General features: G+C 56.0%; 1 protein-coding gene and 1 long non-coding RNA gene across 21 annotated transcripts in view; one reads left to right on the forward strand and one right to left on the reverse strand.

Annotated features, from left to right (window-relative positions):
- The window catches only part of Mta1 (metastasis associated 1), a 38,959-nt gene extending 32,126 nt beyond the window's left edge, over positions 1 to 6,833 (forward strand). For 3 of the 20 annotated variants that reach the window (XM_006515418.2, XM_006515421.2, XM_030246531.1), the window contains 11 exons: positions 161 to 219; positions 512 to 627; positions 943 to 1,094; positions 1,200 to 1,389; positions 1,515 to 1,604; positions 2,812 to 2,964; positions 3,123 to 3,203; positions 4,428 to 4,439; positions 5,424 to 5,455; positions 5,908 to 6,059; positions 6,145 to 6,833. In XM_006515418.2, coding sequence (XP_006515481.1) covers positions 161 to 219; positions 512 to 627; positions 943 to 1,094; positions 1,200 to 1,389; positions 1,515 to 1,604; positions 2,812 to 2,964; positions 3,123 to 3,203; positions 4,428 to 4,439; positions 5,424 to 5,455; positions 5,908 to 6,059; positions 6,145 to 6,295 — 1,188 coding nt within the window. In that variant the 3' untranslated portion in view covers positions 6,296 to 6,833. Of the gene's footprint in view, positions 1 to 160; positions 220 to 511; positions 628 to 942; positions 1,095 to 1,199; positions 1,390 to 1,514; positions 1,605 to 2,811; positions 2,965 to 3,122; positions 3,204 to 4,427; positions 4,440 to 5,423; positions 5,456 to 5,907; positions 6,060 to 6,144 lie in introns of those variants that run through there. The other 17 variants (NR_157249.1, NR_157251.1, NR_157248.1 and 14 more) reach the window with 10 other exon arrangements.
- Positions 6,834 to 7,981: 1,148 nt separating this feature from the next.
- Positions 7,982 to 9,767, reverse strand: F930026P19Rik (RIKEN cDNA F930026P19 gene). The gene is made up of 4 exons (NR_165646.1): positions 9,685 to 9,767; positions 8,917 to 9,026; positions 8,364 to 8,511; positions 7,982 to 8,282 (listed from the first exon to the last, which is right to left on the reverse strand). It is a non-coding gene; the product is annotated as an RIKEN cDNA F930026P19 gene (long non-coding RNA).
- Between the last annotated feature and the right edge of the window lie 38 nt (positions 9,768 to 9,805).

The raw sequence follows: 9,805 nt of genomic DNA on the forward strand, positions 1-9,805 counted from the left end.
CTGGTACCCCCACTTCCTGGGCCTAGGTTGGCCAGGGAGGGCCATGCAAGTTTTCCCTAAGGATGCCAGTGATGGAGAAACAAATGGTGACCCCTCCCTGTGGCCTCCCAGCTTCCCTGGCCAGCCTGGTGACCTCCCTCACCCTCTGTTTTGTTTAAAGAAACGCTTGAAAGCAGCTGAAGCTGAGAGCAAGTTAAAGCAGGTTTATATTCCCAACTAGTAAGTCCTATTTCATGTTCCTGGGGCGGGTCAGGGTGGGCGGTGGGTGTAGGACTCCAGGTTTGGCAGCCTCCAGAGTTGAGCTGAAGAACCTCTGCCACCCTTCTCATGAGCTTGCTCCACTGGGGAGGAGGGATCAGGATTTAAGCTTTTTTGGCTCAGGAGTTAATCTGGGTTTAGTGCTAAGCATTTTGGGCTATGGCAGCTGAAACACAGTGGACAGAGGAACAGGGATGTCTGTGGGGATCCAGACACCCCAGGGCACCTGTGACTGATCCCTCTCCTCCATCAGTAACAAGCCCAACCCAAACCAGATCAGCGCCAGCAGTGTCAAGGCCACTGTAGTGAATGGCACAGGGACACCAGGCCAGAGCCCCGGGGCCGGTCGGGCCTGCGAGAGCTGTTACAGTAAGTGCTGTCCCGGCTGGCACCCACCCTGGGCAGCAGGGGCCACGGGAATGGATGCTACTGTGTGGCCCCTGAAGGCTCCTGCGCCCAAACCTGGAATGACTCACCATAGTGGGGCTGCAGTGGTGGTGGTGGTGGCGGCGGGGGGTGGGATGGGGTAGTTTGGAAGAGTTCCTCAGGAGTATGAGGTTGGCCTCCTTTGGTCCTGAGCCAGGAGTTGGGGTGGCTGTGGTGGCGGTGGGGACACTGTGGGATGCTCTCTGCACCGTTGGTCCTGCTTAAGAATCCGTCTATTTCCAACTTTGTTGTCCGTAGCCACACAGTCTTACCAGTGGTATTCTTGGGGTCCCCCTAACATGCAGTGTCGCCTCTGCGCATCTTGTTGGACATATTGGAAGAAATATGGTGGCTTGAAAATGCCAACCCGGTTAGATGGAGAGAGGCCGGGACCAAACCGCAATAACATGGTAAGTGGGACACACCATACTGATCTGCCACCTGCTGCATGTCAGCCTCGGGTCCTTGGCTTCCAGTCACAGTGCTATATTGGGGCACCGTGCCCCATTCCACAGAGTCCCCATGGCATCCCAGCTCGGAGCAGTGGGAGCCCCAAGTTTGCCATGAAGACAAGGCAGGCCTTCTACCTGCATACTACCAAGTTGACACGCATTGCCCGGCGCTTGTGCCGTGAGATCCTACGCCCATGGCATGCTGCCCGCCACCCCTACATGCCCATCAACAGCGCAGCAATCAAGGCTGAATGTGAGTCTTCCCCTGTTCTCTTTCTTGGGCCTAGCAGGAGCCACACTCAGGCAGAGTGTCCAGGTTGGGGTACAGGTTCTTGGGGAACATGGTTCTTCACCGTACCTTGTCCTGTCCTTGTACAGGCACAGCACGGCTGCCCGAAGCCTCCCAGAGCCCACTGGTGCTGAAGCAGGTAGTACGGAAGCCCCTGGAGGCCGTGCTCCGGTATCTTGGTAAGCTCAACGGCTGACTTAGGTTTCTGGCTTTGCTCCTCGCACCCCATCTAGGGTCACTGAGTGGTCACCCGGCTTACACTAGGCGGGCGTGCCCGGCTCAGGAGCACCCACAGAGAGCTGTGCTCGTCCTGTCCTCCAGGTCCTGGGTCCCAGAGCCTCTGGCTTTAACCTTCCTGCCATACTCTGTGTCCTGACTAAAAGTTTCTGTTTGAGACAGGGTCTTTCTTTGTACCTAGCCCTGGCTATCCTGGAACTATGTAGACCAGGCTGGCCTCAAACCCGAGATCCTCCTGCCTCTTCCTCCAAAGCGCTGGGATTAAAGGCGTGCACCACCACTGACTTCTGACTCGGGTTTATACCAGGCAGAACCCTACCAACAGAGCCCGGGCTCAGTGGACACCTGCTGCTGCAAGGGGGTCTCTCCCTAACATAAGGCAGCATTGGAGGCTTTCTGGGAGCCCCTGTTGTCAAGGTGCTGGTCTGGCTGGCAGCCTTGCAGGGATAGCTCCTTGCTTGTGTTTGTTTGTGGACTGTTGACTTCTCGGCAGTGCCCCTGGCCATTTAGGAGTGACACATCATAGGAGGCTGTGGCAGACACTTGGGGTCACTTGTTTGTAGGGTTTGAGTGGACTTGAGTCAGTCTGCCAGCATGGAGTGAACAGTCCTTCTAGAAAGGACATTCCAGAACCATAAGCTAAGTGTGTTCATTGCAGACACAAGTGCCTGGCTTTGCTCCCTGGGTCCTAGGCCCCAGGACTAGCCTCACCCAGGAGGGTGTGGTCAGTGCCAGGGCCTGCCTTCTGTGGGGTGGGTCCTTGCTTGGGCCAGCCAGGCTGCTCAATGTCTGGCCAGTAGCCAGTCTTCTGCCATCAGACCCGGTGGCCTGGATGTGGAGGCTGTCTGATGGAACTCGTGTGTTTATGGGCAGTGTCTGGATCTTGTAAGCTCTTGGCACTTACACAGCTATCCTGTAGCTAGCCTAGCAGTGGGCTAGGCTCTACTTGGCTGCCGCCCTTCCTGAAGATATCCTAGATAGCCTTCCTGCTAAGGGTGCTTTGATCCCTGGTTTCAGTGAGCTCTGGTAACATAGGGCTGCTTCCTTCTGGCCTAATCAATGGGGCTGTAGGGTAGGAACGTATTGTTACTGCATGGACCCTCCTGTACTGCGTTTCTGAACCACACCCTTACCCTTTCATTTCCACAGAGACCCATCCCCGCCCGCCTAAGCCCGACCCCGTGAAGAGTTCATCCAGTGTGCTCAGCAGTCTGACCCCTGCCAAGTCAGCCCCTGTCATCAACAACGGCTCCCCTACCATCCTGGGCAAGAGGAGCTACGAGCAGCACAATGGGGTAGATGGTGAGTCTGAGCTTAAGGACTGGCCCTGTGAAGAGGCCAAGCCAGGCCTTCTGGGAGCTGCAGGGCTGGCCCTTGAAGGAAGCCAGGCCTCCTGAGGGCCATGGGACTAGGGCTAGCCCTGGAGCTCCACGTGACTCTTATTCAACCGGCTGTCTTAGTTGATGTTTTCTCTCCCTCTCTCTCCTGTTCCTGGGCACTGCCAGGCAACATGAAGAAGCGCCTCTTGATGCCCAGTAGGGGTAAGGCCTGGGGCGGCCGCTGGCGGGGTGCTGTGGCCTAGTCCTGTCGTGATGCCTGTGTGTACTGTCTGCTAGCAGACTGGGCGGTTCAGGGCACGTATAGGGGCAGTCCACACAGACCCAGGCCACAGCCCATACTTCCGTGCCCCTGTAGACTTGTCTCTTGGTAGAGGACCCATGAACCCTGGGTCTCTGGCCATGGCCTGTCTTGGCCTGAGCCGTGGATGGACTGTCCTTGCACGAGGCCCCTGGTGCCCCCACTGCTATTGCGCTGTGACTGCTCGCATGCCTTCAGCCTTGCTTGTAGGGCCGCTAGTGCTACCTGCAATTTTTGTGTGCCCTGCCTGATGGGACTGTAGGGATGGGTTGGTGGCTGAGCTTACATACGGCCCTTGTGTCTGCTGAGGATCAGCTGGAGTCTGCTGATGGGGTAAGGGTTGTGGGGCACAAGCCTGCTCTGGCTGTGAGGGACAGCACCAAGTCTCGATGTCAGTGTGGGAAACAGCAGCCAGCCAGCATGGCCCTGCTCAGGCCCCTCCCCACCTGTCAAGACTCGAGCCCAGGAGGCAGCAGTGGGCAGCGATTGTCTAACTGTACCTTATTCCCTCAGGACACTCCCTCTCAAGGTTGCTTTGGAAGCTTGCCAGCTGTCAGGTACCCTAGCAGCCATATCCCTTTTGTGTGGCTATGGGACTGGCCATGTTATCTACACCTCAGTCCAGGGGCCCAGGCATGGCCTTCCCAGACCTTCTGGAATAGTTCTATAAAGAACTATTCATTTCCACTGAATTTTTTCAAAGTCTATCCTGCAGACCTGAGGTGTGTCCTGCAATGAGTACCCAACCAGGATGTAGTGGGAACTCATTGGCCCTGTGAGTGGTCTAGGCAGCTCCCGTGTCAGAGGGTCTAGCCACAAGAGAAGTGGCTGTCCTGAAATTGTAAAATTAGGCCTCAGTACTGGAACTAGCCTAGGAGCCATAGGCTGGCTAGCTAGAGACAGCCTTAACCTTAGTGGTGCGCCTCAGGCCTGGGCCTTGCATAAATAAGCAGGGCAGGTGGAAACTCTGGACAAGGCACTAGCCCCTGGCACCCAAGGTTCTTAACTCACTAACCCTTGCCCCATACTGCCTGCTGCTCTGCCCTGTGGCTTAGCTGCCCGTGCATGCAGCTCACTCTTAACTCTAGTGTGTATCTTCTCTCTCTGCCGCCTCCTCACTCTGGCAGGCACTTACCTGGGTAAGTAGCTCTTGTGATAGGGCTTTGTGTGGGCACAAGGTTGGGGTCCCAGTAGGTACTGTGAGCAGGCTGTCCCCGAGAGCCAAATGAGCTGCTAGAGAAAGGCTGGATCCAGGATTCTGGAAAAGGGCAGACTGCAGGTAGAGAGCATGGGGCAGGCTGTTGCTTCGTAGAGACAGGCTAGTCTGTAAATCCACATTTGGGAGACTGAAGCTGGGAGGATCTTGGGTTCCAGGTAGCTGGGATACATGTTTAGACCCTGTCTCAAAATATTTCTTTTAAGGGTTTGGTAACTGGCGGATTGTCATGGGGTCCATCCAGTGGCACTAGCCAGGCATGGTAGAGGAGTCCTGTCTTGTTCCCTGCTTGGGGCCAGGCCATCCAGAGACCTGTTTGGCACACGCGCTTACCCATGGCAGATCTGTGATGCAGTGCTTCCAGCTGTGGACCACAGCTGGCACTCCTGCTGCGGTGGGATGCCAGGGCCTAGGCTTTGCCTCTCAGCCTCATTCCAGTGACATCTCAGTTTCTCCTTAGGCCCTCAGCCTACAAGCATGCTGTTGTCATCAGAGATCTGTTTCCTACCTAGCGTCTGCTGTTTGCATTCTGAGCAAGCAGCAGACGATTGCTGCCCTAAGCAGCCATAGGGAGGATGAGGCACACACGGCCCTGCAGCTGTGCACTTGACGCACACCTTAGCCTGGCGTCAGACCCGGGCCCCAGACTGCCAGACTGCCAAATCTTCTGCTGGCCAGGGTATAGGTGGCCCTCAGGGTCGGCAGGGCTATGAGTGAGACCACCTGAGCTAGCTGAGGACATCTTACAGGCAGGCCCCTTGGGTGTGGGCTTTGGTTGGAGGGGTTGCCTCAGGAGGTCCATCCCCCACCTCCACCTTTGTGGCCTGGCCTTAGAAGCACTGGCAGTCAGTGTGGATGCATAGCATGCTCCCCTGCTCTGGCCTCACTTTGTGTTCTCTTTCATCAGGTCTGGCAAACCATGGACAGACCAGGCACATGGTAAGAATGGGTGACTAGGGAATTGGCATGCTTCTGTGTACGCACACACATGCTTCTGTGTACGCACACACATGCTTCTGTGTTCGCACACACATGCTTCTGTGTTTGCACACACATGCTTCTGTGTTCGCACACACATGCTTCTGTGTTCGCACACACATGCTTCTGTGTTCGCACACATCCCTCAAGGTGTTGGGGAAGTGGCCCAGGTAGCTCTCGCTCCTCACCATGTGCCATGCAGAGAGCATCTGGGAGCCCTGGCCAGATCTAACAGGTAGCGTAGACCCAGTGCATTCAGGTCTCTACAGCCCTCCAGGGCTCCCTACCTGGGCTGTAAGTTAGCTGTGGAGCCTTGAGACCTGGCTGCCCAGGAGGTTAGGGTCTCGGGCTGAGGGTTATAAGGTAAGGTCAGGGTACTGTCTTCCTGTGTCCATACCTCTTGTTCACCACAGGGACCAAGTCGGAATCTCCTGCTCAATGGGAAGTCCTACCCCACCAAAGTGCGCCTAATCCGTGGTGGCTCCCTGCCTCCAGTCAAGCGGCGGCGAATGAACTGGATCGACGCCCCAGATGATGTATTTTACATGGCCACCGAAGAGACCAGGTTGGAGCCTTTTCTGGGAAAGGACGGGATATGAGAGTCTTCAGCTACCACCCTCTGATTTGTACTGGCTTACCTCTTCCCACAGGAAAATCCGAAAGCTGCTCTCATCCTCAGAAACCAAGCGTGCTGCCCGCCGGCCCTACAAACCCATTGCCCTGCGCCAGAGCCAGGCCCTGCCGCTGCGGCCACCCCCACCTGCACCAGTCAATGATGAGCCCATTGTTATTGAGGACTAGGCGGTCACCCACACCGTGGCCTGCCTGGGCCCCTCCATCAGCCCCAGAGTATCCAGTGAGGCCTGCAGAGGCCAAGCGGCCTCCCTCCCCCACCAGACTGCTGCCCACCCCACCCTCTGTTTCCGTAGTGCCCCAACTCCCGCCCTCACATGCAGAGAAACTGCTCCTCTGGTGGACATGTGGGGAAGAAGTGTGGTCTAACTTATTCCGAGACACCGAGGAGGAGTCTTTTTTAGCTTTGTGTTTACTTTCTGGCTGGAGCAGAGCTGAGGAGCGCCCTGGGCCGTGTGCTGCAGGGCTTCTCACCCGGGGTGGGCTCTAAGGTTTTGTTGTGTTCTGTTGAAGGTGCCATTTTAAATTTTATTTTTATTACTTTTTTGTAGATGAACTTGAGCTCTGTAACTTACACCTGGATGTTAGGATTGGTGCAGCAGCCAGCAGCGGCCAAGCTGCCTGCAGGGTTGGTCCCCTGTCTTTTCAAGTAATTTTCATATTAAACAAAAACAAAGAAAAAAATCTCATAAAAAGGAAAACCCCACCAAGCCCTTCTGCGTCTTTTGTTCCCAGTCCCTCTCCTGGTTTAGTTAGGGCCATGAACCTAGGCTGCTCCAATACCCAGAATACCCAGGGCATCCCTTGGCAGAAAGATGGGCAGTAGCCATAGCTAGGGTCAGCTTAGCGCTGGGGGTCTTACTCAGGCTGGCAGAGAATATCACTCTGAGACCTATTCCTGTAGGCCTTTGGTCAAGGGCCTGCTGCCCTTCCAAGGGGGACTGGGCACAGAGGATGCCTTGTGCAGAAACAGTGTCTCACGTGCCACACTGAGAGCTGACCCTACCTGAGGCCCCACAACTTTTTTCTACCAGGGTTTTCTACCTGGGTCAGCTTGGCACAGAAGCTTAAGGTCCAGGGCCCACCCCCTGTGCCCAGCAGATCCCTTGCCCCAGCTGTCGGGCTTTCTGTGCTAAGCTGTGCTGCCCTGGCAGGTGTGCTTTTCTCAAGAATTTGCTCATATTTCTGCTCAGAAATCCTATCTCTGCCTGCGCTTAGCCTCGCAGGCCCAGAGACAGGTGCGGGCCTGGCCAGCTACGGGAGGGAGAGAGGAGGTCTGGCTCTGCAGGCCATCGCCCCTCAGGCTGCTGCAGCCTCAGCTGGCCAAGAGGAGGCTCAGACCCTTTCTGGGAACAGTGGAGTCTTTTGGCCCCTGCCTCCTGGCCCCCCTTGCCCTCCTCAGGCGCCTGTGATGTGTAGAAATCGCAGTCGGGATTAAAATAGAAACCATTTATGTTCCCACTTGAGATACAGATAAGGGGTATCTCAGCTTCCCTGAGCTTGTGATGGGGCTTATCGGGGTGACAGGCCAGGTGTCCGGGACAGTGCTGTGACATATACCCTACTCACGTCCCCAGGGTCATTGGGCTTCTCCCGGTTGCTCTGGCCTCTACCTTGTCCTCCACTACTCTCTTCAAGGGCCTCCTGTGAGTCCTTTTCCCATCGGGAGTCTGGGGAGCATGGCTCCATCGAGGTCCAGACGAAGCCCCTTCTGGCCTAGTTCCCTCAGCTTTCCACAGACACAGGTCTCTTTTTTACTGACATTCCTAAGTGGGCTCCAGTGCCCACTATAGAAACAGGGCCAAGACTATTGGACATGAAAGCCAAGGTGAAGAACGGGAATTAGACATAGGCTGGTGGTTCATGGGCCCAGGAAAGTAATCTACACTATCCTGAAGCCTTTTAATGAGAAAAACAGGTAGGACCCATTCTACAATGGTCAGGCAGTGACCCGAGAGACTGGTGCTGACTTGACGACCTGGACGTAGCTCAGAGCCTCCATTCCAGGCCTTACCATTCCTGGCCATAGGTTCCCACGGTAGATCTGTGACCCTGCCCTGGATGACAGGACACGTGAAGATAGAATTCCACTGTATTTCTTATCTTGTTGGGGCCCTAGAGAAGAGAGCTGCTGACCTGCTCCACACCACACCATCTACCAGGACACAAATGAGTCCATCCTAGCTGAGAAAGGAGGGACCCTGTCCCAAAAGGCACTGTGGAAGCCTCTACCTACCTCTTCCCTTGGCTGGTGTGTGTCCAGAGGTGCCTTTCTGTGCCTGCCCATGCGATCCTGTTACAGCCTCAGGTGTGGAGGTCAAGGTTACTGTTTGTCATTGGCCCGTGTGCCTTCCTGCCAGGCTCACAACAGCCCCATAGCCCTCCTTCATCATCCAGGGACCCAGCAGAGGAGGTAGGACAGAAGCAGCAATTAGGAACTCTTACCCGGCCCTCTCCATCCCCTTCTCGCCCTGGGCATCCAGCCAGGATTGCCCCGGGAGGGGGCCTACTCCTATCCACTCTCATTGTGGCCGGGCACCCTTGAGGCCTTTTTAGAAGACTAGCTGTGCTTAGCCCAGTCAGCCCTGTCTTTCACGGCAGATATTAGCGGTGGAGTGGTCAAGCAGGCTGGTACCTAGAGGTCCACAGGACTCCTAAATGGGAAGCTGGAGGGGGCGCAGTAATGGATGCTTGGGTTGGAAGTCAGGACACCTATACATTCAGCCTGAACAGGAACCTGGCTGTGAGCGAAGGGTCTGTCCAGGAAGGCTTCCTTGCCTGCCTCTCACCTTGGCTGGCATGTGTCCACAGGTGCCAGGGGGAGCTGGTCTGGCTGGTCAGTCAGGCTTGGAGGGGGTGGCACGTTTCTGGGCTGTTGTCACCATGGAAATGGCAGTTACTGCAGGATATGTGTACAAAGGAAGGCCACCACATGGAGCTATAAGAGTAGGCCAGGGATTACCAACATGCCTGGTACCTGGGACCACTTGGCTCCCAGTCCATGGGCTGGACACAGAAATGAAATGTGGGTCTCCAGCACGGCAGTGAGGAAAGTGTGGGAGGGGTTTCTCTGGAGTCAGCTGTCCATACTGGGCAGGGTCATCAGGGTTTGAGACTTGTAGAGTGTTTGTTCCCCAGGCCCAAGGCTCAGGTTGGGTCAAGAGGCTCAGAGAGAGGCCTGTAGGTCCATGGGAGTCAGAAAGTAAGGAGGGTGGGACGGCAAGCAAGCCCTTAGTGGGAAGGAAACTGGAAGGGGACTATTCTGAGGACAAGCAGGATTTCTGGCTCTGCTGCTCTACAGAATGCTTTGGGGCCAGCATTGTGGGAGTCAGAGACTCTTAGTCTGAGGAAGAGCAGCAGCAACCTCACAGAAGGGGGTATTAGCCCACAACACTTGCCGCGGAGGAAATTCGCAGGTACCCCATTCCTCCAAGGATAAAAGTGCCTTAGAGGCAAGTGCACCTGCGGCCCCGTCAGAGCCTGCTCTGGCTGACGCCACCCCGCCCCCACTCATCCCAGTGGTTTCTTAAGCTGTTTTTGGAAGTGGTGGCGCTTACAAGTGAGCCTCGCCCGCCCCTCCTTCAGCACCACAGACAGGACCGCGGCGCCCCGCCCGGAATCCGATGCTTCGTGCTTCTGTGCTGCGAGACCGTTGCTATAGAAACGAGGCAACAAAGG

The sequence above is a fragment of the Mus musculus genome, chromosome 12 (genome assembly GCF_000001635.26).
Source record: "Mus musculus strain C57BL/6J chromosome 12, GRCm38.p6 C57BL/6J".
Taxonomy (NCBI): Eukaryota; Metazoa; Chordata; class Mammalia; order Rodentia; family Muridae; genus Mus; species Mus musculus.